At 43.0% G+C, this 27,216-nt stretch overlaps 1 protein-coding gene across 1 annotated transcript in view; it reads right to left on the bottom strand.

Annotated features, from left to right (window-relative positions):
• LOC145782994 (guanylate cyclase soluble subunit beta-1-like) overlaps positions 1-27,216 on the bottom strand; it is a 110,753-nt gene that overhangs the window by 46,545 nt on the left and 36,992 nt on the right. Inside the window, exons 8-9 of the mRNA XM_082594751.1 lie at positions 15,490-15,660; positions 14,981-15,191 (exon numbers count right to left, since the gene is read on the bottom strand). Coding sequence (XP_082450877.1) covers positions 14,981-15,191; positions 15,490-15,660 — 382 coding nt within the window. The remainder of the gene's footprint in view (positions 1-14,980; positions 15,192-15,489; positions 15,661-27,216) is intronic.

Below are 27,216 nucleotides of genomic sequence, written 5' to 3'. Positions count from 1 at the left end.
AATTCTCCCGAGATCTCTCTTAAAGCAAAGCATCCGATTGTTTTGCCTTCGAAGCACCCCTTCACTAGGCTTGTTGTACTGTCGCATCATAATGGAAATGCGCACTGTGGAGTACAGCACACTTTGTTGTCTACGCGACAGAAGTTTTGGATCGCTAATGGTAATGCCTCCGTGAAGAGGTATCTTAATGACTGTGGTGTATGCGCGATTGAGAAAGCTCGACCTATAAGGCAGCTCATGTCTGATTTACCTTTGTCTCGCACAACTGCGCATAGGAAACCCTTTTTTGATTGCGGCTTAGACTATCTTGGACCTTTAACTTTTGTTGAAGGTAGAAGTCACAAAAAAGCTTGGGGACTCTTGTTCACATGTATGGCATCTCGCGCTATTCATGTTGAGCTGGTTACGTCATTGTCGCTGAGTGATTTTTTACTTGCCTTTACAAGGTTTACAGATTTACGTGGGCAGGTTAATGCTATCTATTCCGACTGTCACGATTTCTTTCTATCTCTTACCAGGAAAGAGACTTGGAAAGGTTCAATGACGTAGTTTAATGGGTATAACCGAAAAGCAGTCAATTAAATTCACGGATAGTTCTACTGGTGAAATGATATATAAAAACGCTTGAAGGACTCCAACGAATGGTTCACCACTTCCAACAATCAATCAAAGTAATAGTAAACAGCAATAGATTCTAATGCTTGCGACTATTGATCGAGTTTAACGTGATCCACTCACAGCTTCTCATACGATTCTAATTTCAATCAGAAATTATATTAGCATCAACTTTGCTTTACAGTACTCGTATTCAATACTTCCACTCTCGATCAACAATAATCTTTGCGTCTATTAACAACTGCTACTACTACAATAATGAACTCTCATCACCAACTCATCATAATACAACTCCCATAATAATAATCTCAGAATCTCAGAATAAACATTACACAAACTACACCACTATTTATAGTTGGCTGTTCAGTCCAATAACTTCGAGAAGGTTACATCATAAAGAACCATCGTTCGGTCACGTAGCATTTAAAAGGTAAACAACAGAAGCTTATAGAAGGTCACGTAGGGAAAATGATTCCAGAAAACACGTTACATAATACAGATTTCGTCATCAGAGGTTACTTCAGGTCATAACCGACAATAACACAACGCACCAGAATTCCATAATGAAAATAGCACATTCGTTGAAGATACAAAGCAAGCCATCGCGAAGCATTGCACCTTGATTGTGACATACGCCCCCCCTTAGAATATTGTTGCAAACAATATAACAACACAATCAATACAAAACACACCATAAAACAATTAATTACTCAATAATCAGTTCTCATAAGTCTATCGTTGCATGATCTACCAGCGATAGCTTTTCTCAAAACAATAGTCACGTTTTCTGCGAAAGTCTCCAACGTCCTCAATGTCTTCAATGCACCGGCGAGCAAGATGACCCATCTTCCTACATCGGAAACACCTCCTCTCCGGACAGTCTTTGGCGAGATGACCTTCTTTGTGACAGTTGTAGCAAGCCTTTTCATCAAAAGAGCAGCTCCTGGCTATGTGTCCAATCTCCCCACATCGGTAGCAATGGTTGTCACGGCAACGTCTGTTTTCTGAATGTCCGCCGTTAGCAACGCATTCCCTGGCGAAGTGTCCGCGTCTACCGCATCTATAGCAAACTCCAAATGGTCGTCGCCTGCCTCTTCTCCTCGGTTCTTCGCGCTCATTGTATCCATGACCGTGAGATCGTCGCTGATTATCTGCAGAACAATCTCGAGCAAAGTGACCATTCTTGCCACAAGAATAACAAGTAACTTCAGAATTTCTCTCAATAACATTTCCGATTATAAGATCAACTAAAAAGTTTTGTAAACATAACGCTTTCACAGTCCCACTACAATACGGAGTTTCGATAGATATCATCGCTAACGGTCCTTGGATTGAAGTGGTATCTATTTTTGTCACATGGCCAGTTTTTCCCGTTAATTGACTGTCTTTAACCAAATCTCTCCTCACTATTATACCAGTAGAACCAGAATCACGTAAAACTTTTACCTTTTTGTCTCCAACTTTCCCATCCACTACTGGCAGGTGATCTTCAGGTATTATTTTTCCGCAAACATCTTCATCCGGATTCTCCTCGTCAAGCGTGGGTTCAGGAATCATTAACGCACAACCGCATCGATAAACGTCCGTGTCTTTATCTTTTCCAGACTGATTAGGTGAGGAAAACGACTTGTCCTTGCATTCCTTCGCTTCGTGTCCATGCCTATTGCAACGATTGCACCACTTCCTCGATTCCAGATGATTTCTGTTAGTCTTCCTCCGGCAGTTAACAGACTTATGACCTAAGCCATTACAATTAAAACAACGTACTTCTCTTGGAACCGCACCTCCTTTAAAATTATTTGTTTGCTCCTCGTCATTATCGCATGACAACGTCTCTTCAGTCGACAACTTCTCATCATGAGCAACTAAGTACTGTTCTGCCACACTGGCTATTTCTTCTAGATTCTTTGGACTTCTCTCCATTAGATAAACAGACAGATCTTTTGAACATGAATCTGTGAATTGTTCCTTAACTATAAGGTTTGCCAATCCGTCCAATGATTGATCGGCCCCCGAAAGCTCAAACCACTTTAACAAAAGGTTTCTTAAACGTTCAATAAATTGACCTGGGCTTTCGTGTTTTTCAGGCTTTGCCTCACGGAATCTTTGACGGTATCCATGCTCGGTAAAATTGTATCGCTTTAACAGAGCTAGCTTCAATCTGTCGTAGTTCATGGCTTCTTCTTGCGAAAGTCTTGAATATACATCAAGAGCTTGTCCCGATAATAACATGCTTAGCTGGGTAGCCCACGTCGACTTCTCCAATTTGGCTATTGTAGCATATCTTTCAAATCTTAACAAATAACTATCCAACTCATCTTTTTCTTCAACAAATGATGGCAAATCTGGACGTCTAACTTGCGCCACAATAACATCTCGAGCATTATCATTAGTAGAATTAGATCGCTCACCAATGTCCAGCTTTTGTCTTTCTAATTCAAGTTTTAACTTTTCCAATTCATATTGCGCTCTTCTTTCTTCTGCTTCGCGCTGCGCTTGTTTCTCTTCAGCTTCTCGTTGAGCTTGTTTTTCTTCAGCTTCAGCTTCGCGCTGCGCTTGTTTCTCTTCAGCTTCTCGTTGAGCTTGTTTTTCTTCAGCCTCGCGCTGCGCCCGCTTCTCCTCTGCTTCAGCTTCAAGTTCTGCTTTCCTTATTTCACGAGCAGCTCTTCTATCTTCTCTTTCGTCAGCTTCTCGCTGAGCTTTTTGGTCCATTATCTTGTGATACTCTTCCATCACAAACTGAGACTTTTCATTACCAGTCAGCCCCATTCGTTCAGCCATGCTCCCTAAGTCTTCAATCATCTCATGTTTGACAGTATCCGCCATCTTGACATTAATTTATTATTCTTTCAATAAATCTTTGGTATTCTTCGGTTTTTCGGTTAAATCTTTTCGGTACTCCCGGACGAGCCCCCAGAATGTCACGATTTCTTTCTATCTCTTACCAGGAAAGAGACTTGGAAAGGTTCAATGACGTAGTTTAATGGGTATAACCGAAAAGCAGTCAATTAAATTCACGGATAGTTCTACTGGTGAAATGATATATAAAAACGCTTGAAGGACTCCAACGAATGGTTCACCACTTCCAACAATTAATCAAAGTAATAGTAAACAGCAATAGATTCTAATGCTTGCGACTATTGATCGAGTTTAACGTGATCCACTCACAGCTTCTCATACGATTCTAATTTCAATCAGAAATTATATTAGCATCAACTTTGCTTTACAGTACTCGTATTCAATACTTCCACTCTCGATCAACAATAATCTTTGCGTCTATTAACAACTGCTACTACTACAATAATGAACTCTCATCACCAACTCATCATAATACAACTCCCATAATAATAATCTCAGAATCTCAGAATAAACATTACACAAACTACACCACTATTTATAGTTGGCTGTTCAGTCCAATAACTTCGAGAAGGTTACATCATAAAGAACCATCGTTCGGTCACGTAGCATTTAAAAGGTAAACAACAGAAGCTTATAGAAGGTCACGTAGGGAAAATGATTCCAGAAAACACGTTACATAATACAGATTTCGTCATCAGAGGTTACTTCAGGTCATAACCGACAATAACACAACGCACCAGAATTCCATAATGAAAATAGCACATTCGTTGAAGATACAAAGCAAGCCATCGCGAAGCATTGCACCTTGATTGTGACACCGACAATGGAAGTACCTTTCAGGCAGCATCTAAGAAGTTACCCGAGTTGATAGAATCAGCTAAATTTCACAACGCCCTGAGACAGAGAGAGATAAACTGGGAATTTACACCTCCGTATGCTCCGGCGCAAGGTGGCGCCTGGGAGGCAATGGTTAAACAATTTAAAATTGCATTTTTTCACATTTTGGACTCTTCAATTCGTAAGCCCAATTTTATTGAACTGCTTACGTACACAGGCAGTGCCGTTCGGATCGTGAACGAACGCCCTTTGGTACCTTTGAGTGACGACCCTAGGGATTTTACTGTCATCACCCCTGCCTCACTTTTGACCCCATACTTAGACCCATACTGTGATGTTGGGCAACCACATGATCGTGACCAATTAAGAAGGGATTATCGGTTCAATTTGTCACTTTCTCATCAGTTTTGGAGTAAATGGATCGATTTTTACTTGCCAGGTCTCCAGGGCCGGAAAAAATGGCTAAAAATGGCCGAGAATTTGGAGCCTGGTCAACTTGTAGTGGTAGGTTCTCTCCAAGACATTGGTAAACGTGGGAAGTATCAACTTGGGAGGGTGCATGAGGTAGTTCCACAAATTAGGAAAGGGAAGCCTGTGGTTCGTAGAGCTAAAGCTGCCGTCTGCAACTATGATGAGAGTACGGGGAAAGTGAAAGTAGACTATGTGTTGAGGGATATTTCGTGCCTCGCCCCGTAAAGAACACCTAAGTGTTAGGGTTTGAGCCTGGTTTTGTCTGCGATGGCCGACACTTGTCTGAGCCCAGAACAGTCGGTTATTATCGCAACCATTGTATATAGCGTCATTTTTTGCGTGTACCTAATACCTATGGTACCAATTTCATGTATCGTCGTGTTTATTCTTATTGCTGTTCATTCTTTGCATGCCCTTTGTATTTGCGTATTAACTTAAACGTGAGTGATTCAAACAATTTGTGTTGTTTGAATCACTCACGTTTAAGTTAATACTGTGTTTTTATTCATTGGCTCACAATTGTCGTCAGTTCTTTTTTAGTTATGCCATGTCAGACTGTCATAACTAGGGGCCGCTATGTTCCAGACGGTTGTTCGCCTGGTCAAACGTCATGTAGAAACCGTTCGGGTCTACTGAATATTACGTCATGGAAATTCCTAAAACATGAGCCAAAATTGCACCATCGTCCGTAAGACTCGTGTCAAACCTGTTTAAACCTGTTTCAGTTTGAGACCTGTTTGGACATGAAATATTGCGTCACGAACTGCTCTCGTGCCTTTGAGTTATCACAAATTTTTCTGATTCATTCTCGAAGTTGTTTGTTGGAAGTCGGTCGCACATTTAACTGGTTTATTTGGTGCTTGCTAGCTGGACAAATTCTCCGTCTTTTATCCAAGTAATTTGTATCGTAGTGACAGTTTTTAGAGGTGCAAGGCGTTGCATTTCGATTTCGATAGCCACGGGCTAATTTTACTGGAATACACCTTTGAATAGACGTTTCGAAAGTGTGTTTATTTTTCGGTCATTACGTACAGACGAACGGATTCGGGAATCTTATGTTACAATTTTCCCACGAAGAGATTATGGTTTACCGCTGTGACCAGTATGTACGAGGCGCTCCGCCGCTCCATTGGTTTCCGGATGGTAAGGGGCACCCGTGATGTGTACCATACCCCTCTCCTTACAGAAAGTTTGGAATTCTGTGGATTTAAAAGTAGTATCATTATCGTTAACTATAGTATGGGGAAAGCCGAAACGAGCAAAATCTTCTTCTAGCAGGTTGATAGTAGTGGTTGACGATAAGGAAGTAGTAGCATGGATACATGGGTATTTAGAAAAAGCATCAACGCTGAGTAACCAATGGTAACCCATGATTTCCACCGCATGATCTATGTGTAGGCGACTCCACAGTGCTTCTGGAACCGTCCATGATTGGACCTAGGTTTTAGATTGCGGTTGGTATTCGCCACAGGTAGCGTACTACACTTGTGACAAAGTATGTCTATGTTATGTCTCGTCGGCTATGTCTCGATCGATGTTTGGCCAGTAGACGGACGTTCTTGCCAACTGCTTCATTCTCTCAATGCCTAAATGTCCCTCATGAAGCAACTGAAGGACGGAAGGACGAAGTTTGGACGGGATGACCACTCTGGAACCGTAAAGTAGACATCCGTAACAAATAGAAAGAGAGTCTGCGTACTTACGAAATGGTTCGACCGGGTCTTGTGGAGAAGACTTGGCCGGCCATTCTTCATGAATGAAACGCATTTCCGTGGAAATGATAGGATCTTTAGAAGATTCTTTACGTAGTGAGGCAGCATTTGGGATCTGGACCTGCAAATCCAAAGCATCGATAGCGCAGACGATGCCAATGTCATCCGCACTTTCCTCTTCATCGAAGACTTTATCCCCTTCTGCTGGTAAGCGACTCAAAGCATCAGCGTTTTGATGATCCTTCGTCTTCCTGTACTCAATAGTGTATGTAAATTGCGACAAAAAGAGTGCCCAACGAGCCAAACGATTTGCTGCCAAAGAAGGTGTCGATTTGGTCGGGCCAAGAAGACTAAGCAATGGTTTACGATCAGTGACCAAAATGAAAGATCTACCAAAAAGATATTGATAGAATTTATTTAGCGCAAAAATTATCGACTTTGAATTTGGATATAGTTTCTCTGAGAAGCTGTTAATATCTTTGAAACGTTTGCTATAGGCCGTTCTGTGCCATCTGGGTAACGGTGAAACAACGTAACACCGATGCCCACACTAGAAGCATCACATGCGATACCTACCGGAAATGACACATTGAAATGTGTAAGAACTTCATCAGTAGAAGGATAATGCTTAAGCTGAACAAAAGAGTTTTCCTCTTGTTTTCCCCATCTCCAAGGAATGTCCTTTTTTGTGAGATGGTACAGTGGTTCTGCTACCGTGGAAGCGTTCAACGATAGAAACTTCGAATAACATTGTAAGGAACCTAAAAATGAACGGAGAAGATACGTCAGTGGGAGCAGACATCTCCAGTATGGCGTTTACCTTAGGACCTTTGGAGATGCCCTGCCTGGACAAAATGTGTCCGAGGTACTCTACCTGAGGTTGTGCAAACTTACACTTGTCCTTTCTATACGTCAGGCCTTTTGAGTGAAGTCGATCGAGGAGCCGTCTAAGATTCTGGAGATGCTCCTCAGCAGTAGTGCCACTGACAAGAATGTCGTCTAGGTAGACTGCGACCCCTGGAAGGTCGGCTGTAAGGTCGTCCATGATCTTCTGAAAATAACCTGGAGCAGAAAATATGCCAAAAGGTAAAATATTTTGTAAAAGTACGCCACGGTGAGTGCTTAATGCGAGTCGTTTTCGACTGTCAGGGCCAAGTCGAATCTGATTGTAGGCATTAGCCAAGTCTATCTTGCTGAAACCATATCCACCACCCAACTTTTGCATTAAGTCTTCTGGTAAGGGTAACGGGTGACGATAGGTCTCCAGGGAAAGGTTCACCGTGACTGAATAATCGCCACATATGCGCAAATTGGCCTTCGCTTCTGAAGAGTTTGAAGGCTTACCGACTGGAACAACCGGTGTGCCCCAATCGCAAAACTGAACTGGTGTCCATACACCACGTGCAATACCCGAGTCATAGGCTTGTGGTAAGTCCTCCTTTAGCGCGAAAGGTACAGGCCTAGGTTTAAGAACAGGTTTAACATCAGACTTAAAATCTATGTCTAGTTCATAATCTCGTAAGCACCCGAGTTCAGGCTTAAAAACATCTTTGAACTCGTCACATAAGAAGGAGCATGCTTTCTCCAGACTCTTATCAGGCTTGTCGCATGACTGGATGCTCTGTAAAGTAGAATAGTTAGACAGAAGGAACTTATCGATAGAAATTCCTAAAGACGAAATTGCATCACGACCTAGCAAGTTTAGTCCTTTGACTGTCGTTGACTACAAAAGGAATATTATCTGACTTTCCCGTGGAAGAACAAGTTACCTGGGCCGTGAAAGAAGCCGTGATTGGTACTAGATGCTTGGTAGCAGATTGGAACTGCGACACTGGTGCTTGTAGTTGAGGTGCGCCTACCCGAGTCCAGACGTCGCTGGAAAGGAAATTTCCATTTGTAGCAGTGTCCAGTTCTAGGTGTGTGGTTACCGAATTAATGGAGATCGGTACTTTCAACTTTGAATTTCGAGGTTTTCTGCAAGAACTAAAGAGCATGTTAATTTCCTCGATACAATTTACTTTAGAAGGTTTGAACTGTCTAGCTTTCTTTCAGCAAACACTCTGTAAGTGTCCCGTAATATTGCAGAAATGGCAGGTGGCTTTCTTAAACCTACAGTCATTGGCGTTGTGGTTGGAATTACCACAACGATAGCATTCTTTATTTTTAGAAGTGAAGAAAGTACCTGTAAGCTGCCTAGTTTTTGGAGGTTTGTTGATGGTCCTTACTTTCGCAACCGGTGCTGGTGGAGTGCCGTAAACAGTTTCTTTGGCCACCTTGGCTGCCTCTTCGGTTTCTGATGCTACCTCCACTGCACGTTTGAAAGTAAGTTCATCAGCTCTGATTTTTGAATAACGCTTTAAGTACACCCTCGTTACCTATTGAACAAATAAAACGAGTACGTAAAGCTTCGTCCAATGGATTTGAAATGGACGAGAAGTCACAGGTGGCAGCTGCTTGGCGTATGCGGATGGCTAGTTCTTGAGCTGTTTCACCGGGCTTGCGTTTCATCTCGCTCCAGAAACGGAATCGCTCTCTCACGATGAAGCGTTTTGGGTCGAATTGTTGAGCCATGTAATCTGTAATTTCCATCATGGTGAGATCGTTGACTTTCTTTGGGTTTGTTTCCTGCGCAGCCAAATTTGTTAACATTTTGTAGATTGTAGGTGATTGATTGGTGAGAAAAACCTGCGGCATTTTGTTTTGTGCGACTGAATGTGCCGCTACAAAGGTGTTAAACCTCTTCCAATAGTCTGCCCACAGCTCAGTGGTGGCATCGAACGTTACGAACTTAGGTAAAGATACCTGCTGTTGTATTGTTGTTGGCTTTTTTGTTTTTTTTTGTTTGTTTAATTATCTTTATCCTGCATTGCGGGAAAGCGGACTTGAGCGCTATGCGATGTACGCCTTCGAACGTACACCTGACCCACGCTGCAGCCGACTGCAATGTCTGTTTCCGGTTGTCTACTCTACTTATGACTTAAATTTGGTACTACCCATTACTCGAAATGGATCCCTGGGTAGAGGCATATATCGTAAAGTTTCTTGCCCAGAGAAACAACAGCAAGTGCGGGTGGCTGGAGTCGAACATGCAGGCTCTCGACTGCGAGCCCAACGCGCTAACTACTCGGCCACTGCTGCCGGCATGGTTGTGGTCTTGAAGTTAGGGCTCGCATTTCTCGTAGTTGTTCTTGGTGGCGCCTTTCTTGTTCTTGTTGATGTTGTTCTAATTTGGCAAGTTGTTGGTTGGCATTTGATTGGATGAGTTGAATTTGATCTTGATGACGTTGTTCTTGGTTGGCAATTTGTTGTTGCAGGACTTCGATCAGCTTCTCCATGTTTCTAAAATCCTGTAGAAACTCTATAAAGATCCTGCCGACGACGACAGCTAAATGTCTGTTGTATTTTCAGACATATAATAGAAAATGAAGTAAGTAGGTCGCAAACAAGTAATAATAATTCGCCAACCAAGTAAGTGAAAAACCACTGACCTCTTGTACTTACTCAACATATTGTTCAAAAGCAACGCAACATATATCAACAAAGAAACGCAAAGCATGCAGCTGAAAAACGTGGTAGCCTACAGAACGCTTAATTGATTACGATGCGCACTGCGGCGGTAATCAATTCCGGCGTCTGTACCAGAAAACGCTGAATGTAATTATGTAGTGAGGCTGGTCACAAGTTACATAAAAACAACGTAAATTAAATGGCGACTATAACCCATAACTTACATGCTAGTAAAGAAATGCTTCATAATGACGTTTCACCACACTACGAATACAGAGCCATTGGTTGTGTTTATCAGGGGAGTTAGGCCTATACGCTAGACTCTAGAGTTTAACATTTGCGAGGAATTTCTCACTTTGCGTTCCGTTCACGCCACAACAAAAGTGAAAAGTGGTAGGCTATTATGTTTCGTGAATGTCGTTCAAGTCTTTTAGAAGCCCATTTGGACCAGTCAAAGCTGTGCTCATTTGCAACAGATGAGTGTCCTTCCATGTTAGGAACAAATCAAGGTCTTTATGGATTCATTAACACATGGCGTGAAGAGAATAATGTTACCCCTGGGATGTGGCACCACTGCATTTTACCAAGAAAACGTCATTGTTAAGTCACTATAGATGTCTCATGTAATAGAAATTGTAACATGAACAGTCAACTGGATTCGTGCAAATGAGCTAAACCATTGAAAGTTTAAGCAATTTCTGACAGATGTTATTACTGACTGTGGAAACGTGCTCATGTTCACCGCTGTTCAATGGTGAACATGCTATGATTAAGCGAAAGCACCGAGTCAACGGATCATTTGAAAGTGAACTCGGCTTATTACTGTTATTAGCGACATGTTTGATGAATTTGAAAGTCGCATTAACGGTATCAATTCTTTCCTGTCTCTATTAAAAATATTTGTAACACCTATGGCAATAGACACAGCAACCGACCCCAGCGATTTTCAGCTGGAGTTGCTAAATTTGCAGTCAGATGTGAAGCCGATACGAGCATTCAAACGTGATCATCTACTTCACTTTTGGAGTTGAATCCCAGGTGGAAACTATTCTAACTTAATAGTCAATGCACTGGAAAATGCCCCTGTTCAACATAACAACCATGTGTGAAGCACTTTTCATCAAAATAATTGAAATTAAATCAAAATGTCACAACCGATTGACAAACCATCAGTTAACCAGCTTTTAGTAGGCCTGCGAAACTCAAAGCCAACATCAAGTTTCACATTAAATTGTGTTTCTTTTGTTGCGACCCTTCACAAAATTTAGGTTTCGAATTTTTCCCCTGTGCTAAAAAAGGTTGAGAACCACTGGTGTTGATCATAAAATATCGTGGTCCATACACAGCTATGCTCGGCTTTACAGTTGAGGTGATTTCATACTAAAATCCACGAGGCTTTGCTGTTTTGCTCATAAAATCTTGCAATCCTCGCCTCAATAGGCAGTTGTTTGCCGCAGGCGCCTCCTATCTGCTGAATGACTTCACGTAATTTTGCGTCATTGATTTGTGTTTTTCTAAGGCAATTAAGCGTCCTGTGATTTTGCCTCTCCTCTGCCTTGCCGTTTCATTCTTATACGTTTTTTTCTCGATTTTTGTGTATATACATCAGATCTTTAATTTCAATTTTTAAATAAGAACATCAGTCAGTTGGTTACTTGAAAAGAGCTAACATGAGTAATTGAGTATGGCCGAAAACGTTTTTAGTTTGTTATTATGCTAAATGTTCGTCTGGTTGTTATGTTTTATTTGTCTAATATTGAATTTGGTGTCCGACAAATTGTTCGTAAGCAATTGTTCGTAAAGCAATTGTTCGTAGGCAATTGTTCGTAAAACAATTCTTCCTAAAACATTTTTTCGTGCATGCAGTTAAAATTTGATGTATACGAAGAATTGTTTTACGGATTTCATTTTATGAAAAACAGTTTACGAACAATTGTTTTACGAACAATTGCTTACGAACAATTGCTTTACGAACAATTGCTTACGAACAATTTGCTTATAACCATTGAATTTAACGTATGTACAATTAGAAAAATAGCTAAAAATTTGCGTGATTAATGTTGTGAGAGTATGAAACAAATGTGTAATTTGTAGAAAGTTTGTAAAAATTTGGCCAAAAATGTCCAGACGCTTATAGATTTTGGTTGGTTCTGAATCCTTATCCTTGGACTGATAAAGCCTTGATAGGTTATTCCTGGTAGTTTCGCATACTTGTTGAGGCTTTCAACGCAGGGCCGGTTACAGAGATTGACAGAGTAAAGTTTCCGATTGTTGAAGTCTAGTTGCCGGGGAATTATTCCATCCATTAGGTGCCACTGAACGGAGAGCAGTCCTTAAAATGCATTGCTCAAGTGCACACCCCGAGAGTCGAACAAGCGACGCTTGATCTTGAAGCTTCTTCGTTCACGAAGTCACGCGCTAACCAACTGAGCTATCGGGGCGTACGGGATTTTGTTGGAAGTATGGTACAATTAGTACATCCTAAAATATAGAAACTGATGCTTTAATCGTAACACAGACAAAATCAATATGGTCAGCTGAAAATGTACTGTGCAAGTTTAGTTTATAAGCTCTTAACAATAACATTTGAACTTGTTGAGAATGTAACGGACGCTGCTGATTAGCATGCCCGCCCATAAACAGCTGTCAGTAGGATGGCATAGGTGCGCCTCAACCGTCTCCGTACGGGCGTAGGGCTTTTCCGCTCAACCATGCACCAATGGGGAATGGCCTCTTCTTCCTCCTGTGAATGTGGTGCTGAGGAACAGACCGCAGACCACATCATCAATGACTGTACCATCTTCAAGCCACCTAATGGAGCGGAAGGTCAGCGCGTCATGGATGATGAAACCAAAGACTGGCTGCTCTCTAGTAGCCTTCCAGTGTAGTGCGCAAACATCGTGAGTCTGGGATGGTAAAAGGATAGACCCTCGGCCCCAGACGCTCACACGACGACGACGAGCTGTTGTTTGCATTTTAATTTTGCAGTTGAAAGAATGTTTTCAATGGGCAAAGACATATTGAAACCAAAACGCAGCAAAATGTCAGATGAACACTTTCAGATGCTTGTGTTTCTTCGTGGAAATTCAAAATAAAGCTTGTTTGTTTCAAGTGGTTTATACCGTGTGAATGTTTGTCACCTAAAAAACAAAATGAGTTTACGCTAGTGTATGCGCTGACGCCGCCAATTTTTTTAGAAGTTACGTTGACGCATACGGCGTATGGTTTTTCGAACGTTTGCGTTTACGCTGACGGCGTCAATATTTGTTGTATACGCGTACATCACTGCAAAGTTCTCACATGTTAAATTGAAACTGTGCATGTTTTAGTGTGTAAGATTTTAAAACCAACATAACCTGTTGTGATTTTGGACATAAAATTATTATCTCTCTTGTAGTTCTTTTTTCTTGAAGGATCAAAATTGTAGCTTAGTGATGACAACAAATTATGTAGAAAGTTTCCATATTTAATAAGCTGAAACTGTGCATGTTTTAGGATATAAAAGTAAAGAAACAATTCACAGGCTATGGCTATTTTTCCCATGTAAGTGTTACCAGATAATAAATTCTGCCATAATTTAAGAAAACTTGAAAGACGTTGAAGACAAAAACTTGTGATTTGGAAAGTTTTGAAGTGCTAGACAAATAAAAAAATCCTAACTCTAAACCTTGTACTTAGTTCTTCAATTCTTTCGGACCCCCTGCTAAGGTAGTTTCCTTTTCCGATCGTGACCTTTACATTGTCGATTTTATTTTGCGAATTTTGCTTAAAAAGTTTAAACCGATATACTGCAAAAAAAGTCCGATAAGTAGCCTAGATGTCAAACTTCGTTTTACTTATTGTCGGTCAGTAAACCTATTTTCATTTAAAAACCGGTTCTTGAAAAAAAAAGGTTGGAGACCGCTGTTGTAGAGGCTTTGAACCACTGACGCTGGGTCGGTCACCGAGATTGACAGAGTGAAACTTCCGATTGTTGAAATGTTGTTACCGGAGAATTATTCTATCCATTAGGTGCCGCTGAATGGAAAGTAGTCCTAAGGGTTGCTCAAGCGCACACCCTGAGAGCTGAATCAGTTCCGCTTGATCTTGAAGTTTCTTCCTTCACGAAGTCACGCGCTAACCAACACTGAGCTATCAAAACAAAATGTCAATATTTTTATGACAAATTGCACGTATTTTAATGCATATGTATTATCTTATTGATGTGAAATGGTTTTAGTTCCATTCTCTGCATTGAATTACTTGTATTGTGATTGTGCTTACTCAGTTGTCCGCCCCGATAGCTCAGTTGGTTAGCGCGTGACTTCGTGAACAAAGAAGCTTCAAGATGAAGCGGCGCTGTTTGGACTCTGGGGGGTGTGCGTTTGAGCAACGCTTAGGACTGCTCTGTATTAAGCAGCATCTAATGGATAGAATAATTCCACGACAACACGACTTCAACAATCGGAAACTTTACTCTGTCAATCTCGGTAACCGGGCTTGCGTCATAAGCCTCTAAGTATGCGAAGCTATCAGGAATAACCTATCGAGGCTTTGTAGTCCGAGGGTATAGATTCAAGATCAAACCAAACCATCATTTGAGAGATACTGGCAGAATGCATTTAAACTCTGAAAGTCATGATCAGTTGATCACGCCTACATTTTTATAGATGTCATCCTATAGGGCTACATTGTATGTTACTGTACATTTGTCTTCATACTTTTTGAGTCCTGTTGTGATGCTTGGGACTTTTATCTCAATCTTTATTCCAAAGTGTAGTGTCAAGAAAAGTTGCATGTGGGAAAGTAGTTGTAAAATACGTTTATATACCAGACTATTGGTAGCAGTGGGAAAGTTTTAATTAGGTGGTCTATGACTTGCCTCAAAAACTATTTGGGCGCAATTGCTTATACTCGGGAAAGAGTTCTTTTGCACCCCCAAAAACTAACCTTCCGCTACATCTATGGGTAAAGTAGCCCACATTGTAGAATGTACCCACCTAGGAGAGCAGAGAAAAAGTATTTGGTCGCATTCTGGAATGAACATCATCTGACCCTTCAGCCTGAGGCAAGATACATCTTCTTCAGATCTGGAATCCTTTTTTTGCAAAATTTCGGCACAAAGTGGGTTACTCTTCCCTTTCGAAATGGGCAAAAGGAACGGAAGAGGTGACGCTGGATCGATTGAGTCCGATTCGATTCTTAGTACACCTGCGAGGACAAGTTAGTCACAAGTAATCACATATGTTAGAGCATTCGGAAATTATTTTCAAAGTTTGATCTTAGCACTGTTGGATACTGGTAGGTGAAACAATTTTTAGCTATTGATGCCGTCCATTTGAAGTTCATTGAAGTTGATAGTTATTATTTTGTTGCTTGTGAACTGATTATTTGCTAGGTGTTTTAAAACATTCTCTTTAAGTTGAACAACCATGCTTTTTATGCAAAGCAAGAACAGAAGAGGACGGGGAGCCACGAGTAATGTTAAAAGAATTCAAACATTACCCACCTAGTATTGTGCGTAGCACGAAAACTTGGTTAATTTGAGATCGCAAACTGTTGAAAGTAAAGGAAGTATGAGGCCGGACCAAATGAAATAGATCGGTTATTTTAACTTTGTCGTCTTCTGACTCACAGATTTCATTGCCATCATAGTCGTCAGACTCTTCGCTAGTGAATTCTGTGAAATAAAATTTATTACTCTACTCAAAATAACAATCAACGATGACGTGTGCGCAGTGTTGCTGCATTGTATCATCATAACTACAAACTCTGCAAATGATTAATATGGTTTATCCTAAGTTCAATAACCACTCCTTTTATCAGAAAACTGGACAAATACATAAGGTGTAAGCCATGGAAGCGAACAGTAGTGTAAGGAAGATTTTCTTGAGGACGAGGCATTCCAATTTTTTTTTAAAAAAACATCCATTAGCTAATAATTCTTAATATTTCATAATATATATACAGTATATATGAATAATATTTTACGTTGACGTATGAGAAAAAATAGTTCAACTTTGTTAACAACTTTGTTTTGTGAGTTCAAAAAAGGTTTGCTTTTTGACCCAATTTCAGATGTTTAAAAATTTAGAATGGCGGTGCTAAAACAACCGGACTCTATAGCCGACTTTGATCATGCAAAGTGGTTTATTGCAGTAAATCAATCAGATCAATATAATTGCTTTGGGTTATGCTTATGAAAACATATAATTGCTTGAAAACATATGCTACCTCTTTTTTGTAGCTTTGGTATTTTTGTATGGAGCGGTTTATCTGGCCGCAGACATCTAAACGTGTTTGATAGCAGACAGCAGTTTCAAGATTACCAAATGGGAAACGGTGCAATAAACATTGATACAAGCCAGCAAAGTTGAAATTACTTACTAAAACGAATAAAAGCTTCCCATATAAACAAAACAAAAATTCGGTGAAAAAGGATGCAGTTCAAGGGTACTTTTTTCAAAATAATAAACATACAACTTATTGCAAATTTTGTGACTTTTTGAGTCCTGTAATTACCTTATGTACAGTAAAGGCATAAAGCACTCGTCTTCGTCGTGTCAGCCTCTGGGGTCAAGGGTCTATCTTTTTACCACCCCATATTCACGATGTTTGCGGACTACACTGGAAGGTTACTAGAGAGCAGCCAGTCTTTGGTTTCATCATTCATAACGCGCAGACCTTCCACTCCGTTAGGTGGCTTGAAGATGGTACAGTCAATGATGATGTGGTTTGCGGTTTGTTCCTCAGCACCACATTCACAGGAGGAGGAAAAACCCATTCCCCATTGGTGCATGGTTGAGCGGAAAAGCCCGACGCCCGTACGGAAACGGTTGAGGCGCACCCATGCCTGTCTTTGTGGTGTCAGGACCATGGGGTGTGTCTCGGCTTCGATGGACGAATGGAGTCTGGTGGTACTTCACTTCCATTCAGAATTCCATTTATGGTCCGCCCAAGTAGCCGCACAGGTGTCTAGTTCATCAGCTTTGTTGCTCAGAAGTTGAGTGGCTGGCACGAATGGGTGTCTTGATTTCAGTCGAAGGTTTGCTCGTTTGGGAGAGCAGAAATCTTGTGGTGGAGAAGACGGTTAGGCTTCAGTGCCTGTCGACCGAGAGACAGAGCGGCTTCTTTGCGACGAATCTCAGCTAGTTGGATGCCAGCGAGAATGGGGAAATTGGCCAATTGTGTGGGATGCACTCATCCGGTCACTGTGTGCAGAACGCTGATTATGGCAGTGTCGATGTTGTGGCAGTGAGCACTGCGATACCAAACAGGTGCACAGTACTCTGCTGAAGAGTAGACAAGGACTAAGACTGATATACGCAAAGTGTCAGCCCTCGCCACCTCAGATAAAGTCTGCCAGGCCGGGATGTCAGTTTCTTGCGCAATGACACCAAATGGTGGCGATATGTTAGCGATCTGTCTAGTGTCATCCCAAGATACCTTGGCTTGGGGCAGAAGGACAAAGATTTTTTATTATTTTGGACATTTAGCTCACAATCAGCGTACCGATTGTGTACGTGGAAAGCTGCTGCCACCGCTTTAGTTTCACTGAACTTCAGTCGCCAGTTCTGGAGATAAGCTGACAGAGTTTTCATGTCCTATATCAAGGTGTCTTCTAGGTTTTCCCACGACTTTGTGGAGTGGAAAATTGCCAGGTTGTCCGCATAAGCGTATTTTGCGGAAACCGTGCTTGGCAGGTCGTGGGTGTACATGTTGAAAAGAAGTGGAGCCAGGACCGATCCCTGTGGAACAAGGATTTTCAGACATCTCAGTGCTTCGCCGTGAGCTGCCGGTGGTGAGTGTGAAGCTTTGATTCCTGACAAGTTCCATGATTATATGGACCATACGTCAGTCTGTAAGCAGGCGAAGCAGCTTGCAAGCTGTGAGATCTAGAAAGACAGTGCCGGCCTTTTTTGTGCCTCAAAGGAGTCCTCATTGTCTTAGATCAAGAGTGTGACCTGAGTTACGGTGGATTTTCCACGTCGGAACCCAGCTTGCATTTTTGGAAGGAGCGAGTCGATGGTTGGGTTAACACGGGCATAGATCAGCCTTTCGAGGATTTTGAAAAGAACGCAGAGAAGGGATACCGGACGATAACTCCTTGGGTCCTCTGGTAACTTGTGAGGCTTAGAGATCGCAACTACTATACAGTGCTATAGCTCTATTCCATATTTTTGGGATTGTGAGGTGGTGCAGGCAGGAAGAAAGGAATCTACGTAACCAAGACTTAGGGCATAGCCAGCATGGAGCACAAGGTTAGGGCAGATCTTAACCTCTCCCTGACGACTTGTGTGATTTCAATAGATGGATGGCGGTGCGAACTTCTCTGGAGTGAAATCTCCAGGGATTGTTTCTTCTTGTGGCGTTTCCATTCGACACAGGGCAGATACTTCCTTGGCGACAAGGCGAGATGCCTTGCAGGCCTTTGTCTTGTAGACCCCGTTCTGCACTAGCTGGGAAGCGATGGAATATGCAACAACAGGGCACTGGCGAGGGGAGTTTGCTTATTTCCCCAGTGAGGTTGATGATGCTCCATGCCTTGAGTGTGAGAAGATGGTTTGAACGGCTTCGTTCCATCGCTCAAGCTTCTTTGCGTCCAGCCGCTCAAGTAGTCTGGTTGCTGGCGGTGTTAGAAGCTCTACCAGGTGTGGCGCTTGGGAGGAGCGATAGAGAATTTCACACTGAGAGTCTCAGCTTGGTGTATAGCTGATTCGATGGCCACGTGGTATTGTGGTCTTTGCCGCAGCTATTCTGGCATTGCAGAAGTCCTGGTATGCTTTCTACGTTGCATGTTTCAGGTGATGGTAACTTTGCAGTAGACTCAATGGTCAAGAAGCTGTATTGATTTCAATCGGCTTTTTTGAAGTTCCATTGCTTTACCGGTGAAATCGGGACAGGAGCCAAGCGTTTTGTAGCAATGATGAGGGACGGCCGTTGTTGGGACCGCGGGAACTTCTCATGCACACGTCTGTCTGGAAGAGAGCTGTCGACACTCACAAAGGCCAAGTCAAGATTTTCCCTGTTTCCCAGCGACCGGAGTGGAAACTGGCTGGACATCTGATTGCTGGCGGTGACTGGCTGGACTCGGGCTACAACAACACAAGCAGCGACGGAGAATTTCTGGCTGGCTGGGACTCTACAAACCATCTTGCCCTCATATTTAGAGTCCCAGCCAGCCAGAAATTCTCCGTCGCTGCTTGTGTTGTAGCCCGAGTCGATGTGCTGGCAGTTGAAATCACCAGCGTAGATACTGGGAGAGGGGAACATTGGAAGAGATGGTGGCAACATTCGCGAGGGTGGAGGCTTGCAGATGTTGACGATGTTGCAGTCTGAGATACAATGCACAGAATGCACGCCCACTCAATCTCGGCATCAGTTGGAGATTGGTCGACAAAGGTCCACTCCAGGCTTTAATGCACAAACGTGGCAATGCCGTGCTTCCTGTTAAGGTAGACCCGGCTAACGTGTGGTTGGGAATAGATAGCCTATCTGCAGAGGTGCAGTGGGTCTCTTGGAGGAGGATGACGAGTGCTCGTTTGGTATGGGTAAGCTGCTCCACAACTTTGATCTTGCTTGTTCTGTAGCCTTCTATGTCGAGCTGCAGAAGAATTGCTGGCTGACTGGACTTCTACAAGCCATCTTGCCCTCTTATTCAATCCAAAGGAACCAGCCGTTTCCACTCCGGCCACTGGGGAACAGGGACAAACCCTGACTTGGCCTTCGCGAGTGTCGACAGATCTCTTTCAGACAGACGTATGCAAACTGTGCATGAGAAGTTCCCGCGGTCCCAACACCGGCCGTTCCTCATCATTGCCCCAAAACTTGTGGCTCCTGTCCCGCGGTCACAGGTGAAGAGATGCAATTTCAAAAAAGCCGATTGGAATCAACACAGCCTCTTTACCAATGAGTCTACTGCAAAGTTACCATCGCCTGAATCATGCAACGCAGACGAGGCATACCAGGACTTCTGCAATGCTATAACACCTGCAGCAAAGGCCACAATACCACGTGGCCATCAAACCAGCTATGCACCATGCTGAGACTCTGAGTGTGAAACTCTCTAACTAAACGCCACACCTGGTACAGCTTCTAACACCGCCAGCCACCAGACTACTTGAGCGCCAGGACATAAAAAAGTTTGTCACCAAGGCATCACGCCTTGTTGCCAAGGAAGCATCTGCCTTGTGGCGAGTGGAAACATCACAAGAAGAAACAATCTTGAGAGTTCACTCCAGAGAAGTTCACCAACCCTCTCCGCCTAGTTAAACCACACAAGTCTCCAGGGCCCGATAAGATCTGCCCTGAGCTTGTGCTCCATACTGGCTATGCCCTCAAGTCCTGGTTACATAGATTCCTCTCTTCCTGCCTGCACCACCTCACAATCCCAAAAATATGGAGAAGAGCTTTGGTAGTTGCGATCCCTAAGCCCCACAAGCCACCAGAGGACTCAAGGAATTATCGTCCGATATCCCTTCTCTGTGTTCCTTTCAAGATCCTCGAAAGACTGATCTATGCCCGCATCAACCCAATCATCAACCTGCTCCTTCCAAAAGAAGAAGCTGGGTTTTGGGGCGGAAAATCCACCGTAGATCAGGTCACACTCTTGACCCAAGACATCGAGGATTACTTTGAGGCAAAAGAAAAGGCCACCGCTGTCTTTCGAGATCTCACAGCTGTCTATGACACTGTATGACATCGCGGCCTTACTTGCAAGCTGCTTCGCCTGCTTCCTGACCGACATATAGTCTGTATGATTATGGAACTTGCCAGGAATCGAAGCTTCACCTTCACCACCGGCAACTCACGGCGAAGCAGACTGAGACGTCTGAAGAAACGGCGTCCCACAGGGATCAGTCCTGGCTCCACTTCTTTTCAACATGTACACCCACGACCTGCCAAGCACGATCTCCGCAAAATACGCTTATGCGGACAACCTGGCAATTTTCCACTCCACAAAGTCGTGGGAAAATCTAGAAGACATCTTGAGCCAAGATATGAAAACTCTCTCAGCTTATCTCCAGAACTGGCGACTGAAATTCAGCGAAACCAAAACTGTGGCAGCAGCTTTCCACCTACACAATCGGGAAGCTGATCGTGAGCTAAATGTTCAGAACAATGGAAAATATCTGTCCTTCTGCCACGAACCAAGGTATCTTGGGGTGACACTAGACAGATCGCTAACATACCGCCACCATTTGGTGTCATTATGCAATAAACTGACATCTTGCGCTGCGCTATTCAAGCGCCTGGCAGGCTCCAGCTTGGGGGCGAGGGCTGACACTTTGCGTATCGCAGCCTTAGCCCTTGTCTACTCTTCAGCAGAGTACTGTGCACCTGTTTAGTGCCGCAGTGCTCACTGCCACAACATCGATACTGCCATAAACAGCGCCGTGCGCACAGTGACCGGATGCCTGCGTCCTACACCATTGGACAATTTCCTCATTCTCGCTGGCATCCAACCTGCTGAGCTTCGTCGCAAAGAAGCCACTCTGTCCCTCGGTCGACAGGCACTGAAGCCTAACCGTCTTCTCCACCACAAGATCTCTGCTCTCCCAAACGAGAAACGAGCAACCCGTCGACTGAAATCAAGACACCCATTCGTGCCAGCCACTCAACTTCTGAGCAACAAAGCTGATGAACAAGACACCTGTGCGGCTACTTGGGCGGACCATAAATGGAATTTTAAATGGAAGTCAAGTACTACCAGACTCTTTTCGCTCATCTTCAACGACGACATCGTCCTGACAATACAAAGACAGGTATGGGTGCGCCTCAACCGTCTCCGTACGGGCGTAGGGCTTTTCCGGTCAACCATGCACCAATGGGGAATGGCCTTTTCCTCATGTGAATGTGGTGCCGAGGAACAGACCGCAGACCACATCATCAATGACTGTACCATCTTCAAGCCACCTAACAGAGTGGAAGGTCTGCGTGTCATGAATGATGAAACCAAAGACTGGCTGCTCTCTAGTAGCCTTCCAGTGTAGTGCGCGAACATCCTGAATCTGGGGTGGTAAAAGGATAGACCCGTGGCCCCAGAGGCTCACACGACGACGAGCTTATGTTTACACATTGTTTTGGCTTTTTCCCGATTTATTAAGCTTTTTCTCAGCACTGTTTTTCATCTTTTTTGCCTGCACTTTTTTGCATTCTTTTTCAAACTTTCGTGTTCTTTTCCGTTCTCTTCTGACCTATGTTTTGACCACTGTTTATATGCTTCTATCTTCTCCAACATAGCATGCTTCATCTCTTCATTCCACCACCACGTATCTCCACGATCTCTCCTTGCTTTCTTTATCCCCCCACACTTCGTCACAAGCTGTTTGGTTACGAGAGTAGGGGCTCAATGCGTTCCTACAATCCCTCCTCTTCCTGCCTCAAACATGCTTGCAATCGTTTCTGGTATTTTTATTTATTGCGTATGACTTGATTCAGTGAGTTGGGATAAAAGCTGAAATTTTGTACACATTTAATTCTTAACGATTTAACTTAAATCTAAAATCACACATTCCTCTAGCTTGCTTTACTAAATACTGAACCCAACACAAAGGCAAAATTGTGACCAGAACAACGGCTCCCGGCACGCAGCAAAAAGCGACAATCAGGTTGTGAAATCTCTTTGCAGCCAGGCAAGCCACATCACGCAGAACACAGAAACAACGCAAATTCAATGTCAACAAAATTTCATCACAATTTCAATTCTAATCAAGAGGGAAATTGACCTGCCGGAACATTGCGGCCCCTAATTATGGCACATAATTAAAAACAAAAGTTGAAGTAGAAGGGTCGATTCCCGAAATGCAATACACAGAAAGTATGTACATCAAAGCTACACAGAAACGGTAATTATCCTTATATAGCACTAGCAGTGCAAGGCACTGGGATACCCTGGCCACAATGGCCTGGCGAATACTTACACGATTAACGATTAATATCTACGTTAGTTTCATGAGACACACACAGTAGCAAACAAATCAAAGGCACTACACAGTAACTAACTAGCTACTTATGATGACGCAAATCACTGAGATCGTTGGCGAATACTTACACGATTAGTATTTATATCATTTTCATGAAACACACAATAGCAAACAAATCAAATGCATTCCACAGTAACTAACAAGCTACTTATAATGAGGCGGATCACTGAGATCGCTGTAAAGCATACGTTACTAGGACATGTTGTTGAGTTACGCATATTGGGGCCTTGCGGATGACACATAGAAATACGCAGGTTAAAAACAGATTTGCGTGGTACATATCTACAATACACTACAAATTTAAATGAAAGGCAAGGGTGGTACAGATGCCTCCACGACACCCGCTAACAATAGACCAGGGCGGGGCCGGGTCCAGAACGCAGTCAAGCATTCCCCACAGGAGCAACGCACGATATATCCCTTAGGACCAGATCCACTTTGACCTCACCCGATGCCTCATCCACCACTGAGACTGCCACCCTGACGCGCCTGACAATCAGTTTTCCTTTCCTACTTTGGGGGATGATCTCATGGACTCTCCCCAGACGGTACCTCCCTCTCTTAGTTATATCTTCTGGGGAACCAACCACCACTAATTGGCCAGGCTGTAGGTTTTCCCCCAAACTGGCCCACTTTTTTCTACCCTGCAGGGAAAGTAACTAGAAAAAGATCCATTTCTCCCAGAAACTGTGAGATAGAGCCAGGTTATACCTATAGTCTCTCGGTAACTCATCTCGGTCATGAGGATTTCCTACTGATGAAAATGGGTTCAAGAATGGGTTAAGGAGTGCGGCTGGGGTGATAACAGTAGAATCCTTAGGGTCATCACAGACAGGGACTAAAGGTCTTTCGTTGACTATTCTTGTGGCACTACCCGTAAATGTAAGAAGTTCAACAAAGTTGGGTTTCCGTGATGAGTTCCCAATAACGTGGGAAAAGGCAATTTTGAATTGCTTGGCCATTGCTTCCCAGGCCCCTCCCTGGGCCGGGGCATACGGAGGAATGAACTCCCAGTTAATTTCCTTTTTTCGCAAAGAAATTTGAATTTCAGAAGACTCCAAAATCTCTGGTAGTCTTTTAGTTGCCGCTTGAAATGTGGTCCCGTTATCTGAGTACATGTTACGTATAGATCCACGCAAGTCTACAAATCTGGTAAATGCTAAAATAAATTCACTGTAAGATAGTGACGTCACAAGTTCCACATGGATTGCTTTACTCGCAAGGCAGGTAAATAACAATCCCCATGCTTTCTTTTGGCTCCTTCCTTCCGCAAACGTCATTGGACCAAAATAATCTACGCCACTGTTGAAGAAGGGTTTGTTATAGGCCGTGGTTTGTGGTAATGGTAGATCCGACATAAGCTGCCTGATGGGCTTTGCTTTCTCTAAGGCACATGGAGCGCAGTCATGCAAATAATGTTTCACCGAGGAATTACTATTTGCAATCCAAAAACGTTGACGAGTAGATAACAGTGTCTGTTGCACACCACAGTGATAGCTATCACAATGAGTGTCAAGGACAACTAGCCGTGTCAATGCGTGCCTCGAAGGCAAAATAAGAGGATGTTTCGCATCGACAGTTATTTCGGGAGACTTCAGGCACTCCTTCGGGCACTGTTTATCAGCGCCAGCTTCGCTCGAAGCAAGACGTTTTGTCACCACATCGATCGACTCTGGCAGACCGTCACAACTTAACAAATCTCTATACACTACTTTCTGTACGTAGGAAACAACCCTATTTAAAGCGTCCTCTAGATAAGATGCATTTAACTGTGGTTTTACATACCCATGTTTCTTGCATTTGGATACAATGAACTCCGTGAAAGCTACAAGATAGGCGGCTCTCTTTTTCAACACGTACAAAGTAGGTGCGGTTTCGATCATCTTGCTAATGGAGCCAGTTGCATTTTCTCTTACCGTCATCTCCGGCGACAGTTCTATTTTACGAATAGCAGCATCTGCTCCATTCACCGTTGGGACCTCGCCTTCCTGCATGAGAAAAGATGGACCGCTCAACCACATCTCTCTGAAACCTGTTTTGGTGATGGCGTTCGGTCTGGTTCCAACGTCTGCAGAGTTGAGATGTGTCGGACAGTAATGCCATTCGCTCACCTCTGACAAGAGTAAAATACGATTTAACCTACGAGTAACAAACTTGCATAATCGTAAATCAGGGTTTCTGATCCACTGAAGGACAGTATTAGAGTCACACCACAAATGTTTTCTAAGATCAGGCAGGTGTAGTGCATTAGCTGCCTGGTTTAACAGCTCCGTATTAAGCGCGGCTACAAGCTCCTTTCTGGCAATCGGCCATGTACTTTGATGCTTGAGGGCAACCCTACTTTTGCCAAAAACGAAGGATACACAAGGGACTCCGTTACACAGCCTACGTATATACACAACGGAGGAAAAGGAGTGATTGGAGGCATCACTGAATCCATGTAACTGATATACGATATCAACGTCTGCACAACACGGCTCGATGTTTACAAAGTACCATCTAGGTATGGAAAATTCTTTTAGCAAATCTAATGAATGAAGCCACGACTTCCATTCTTTTATGTAGCTTTGTGGCACTTCGGTGTCCCAATCAAGACCTTCGATAGCTAAACGCTGCAGAATTAACCAAGCTTTTAGGAAGAATGGAGCACCGAACCCTATAGTGGATCGAAATTTTGGCCAAGTTGGCTTAAGATTGAGCGACGTGTGTAGTGTGTACTTCTCTAAAGGTTGGAGAGAGCACTTAATGAAGAATGAATCTGACTCGGTTTGCCACACACAACCTAAAGTTTTTGCTACTGGTAAGTCTGTGTCGTCTTTTTTGAGGTCGACATCGCGAAAGGAAGAAGCTAACATCTCCTTTTTGAACTTGGACGAAACATCCAACGCCTCTTTGTTGGCACTCCATTTCACCAAACTAAAGCCTCGGCTATTGAACAAGTCAATGGCTTCTTTAGCAATCTCACTGACCTCATCAAGGCTATTTCCAGAGAATATCAGATCGTCCATATACATATTTTTTCGAATGGTACTCAGGGTCAGGTCACTGGCTCCAGTGGGGTTTTGTTCAATCATTTTTTGGATAGCTAAGCAGGCGATGTATGGACTGCTTTTAATTCCATAAGGGTGTACACATAATCTAAACGGATTTACTTTGCCCTTTTCGATATCATTATTCTCAAACCATAGCAAACGGAACAAGTCGCGTTGTTCCATTAGTAATTGAATCTGGAAGAAGCACTTGGTTAGGTCTGCCATTAGGCCAAACTTTCCCAATCTAAAGCGAGCCAGAACTTGTGTTAAAGGGTTTAATATGTCTGGGCCCGACAAAATTACATCATTAACACACCTACCCTTAAACTCAGATTTGCCGTCATATACCACTCGCTTTTTTGCTTGATTGTCACAAAATATGGTAAGTACCACACACATGCCGATGAGTCGCCGTCTTTTACCGGCTCAATGTACTCACTGGACTGCATTTCAGTCATCGTGTCTACTAAGAATATTCGAACATCAGATTGCTTTAAAGCATTTCGTCGTAAGCTCAGAACACGGTCAAGAGCCAAAGAGTGGTTATCCGGTAATTCAAAGTCGGTTTTTAACGGTAAGGGCATTTCAAATCTCCCATCTTCAACTTTCATTTGCGTCTCAACAAATTTTTGTGCTATGACATCATTGCGGGACAGTTCTATCGTTTCATCTGTTAGGGTTAAATCCTTTATTACATGTTTCAAACGACTGATTTCAATCTCCTACGCATCAAAACTGTCAAGACTAAGTGACTCCTCAGCGACGTTACCATTAATGGCAACACGACGTACTTTAGAATCACCAAAGATCATAGAACCTCGACCTCCACTAGCCAGCCCAGTGGGGTTAAAATCGCATGGGGCTTTTCCCGAGTCATGCCAACACGTTCTTCTATTACTCGCATCAAATAAGCATGGTCATTCCCGATTAGAATATCGACCGACATTCTGTTAGGTAACGAAATCAATTCAACATTTTCGAAATGTGAAAACCTATTTAAGTCTTGATGCTGCGGCAATGTTTCGACATGGTCACTCCAAGGTGCATTTACCACTGCTTCCACATCACCATACATTTCGTCAGTAACTAAGGATTGGATATTAAATTTAACCAGATCAGAGTGTATTTCTTGTTTGCCTGCTAGAGTGTCCATGCGGAAAGAGACATTATCCGCGGCTTTTAGATACAATTCTTTAACTAATCGGCTTGAAACAAATG

The sequence above is a fragment of the Aplidium turbinatum genome, chromosome 14, assembly GCF_918807975.1.
Source record: "Aplidium turbinatum chromosome 14, kaAplTurb1.1, whole genome shotgun sequence".
Lineage (NCBI taxonomy): Eukaryota > Metazoa > Chordata > Ascidiacea > Aplousobranchia > Polyclinidae > Aplidium > Aplidium turbinatum.
Note: the sequence above shows the minus strand (reverse complement) of the source record. Positions and strands in the feature narration are given on the sequence as shown.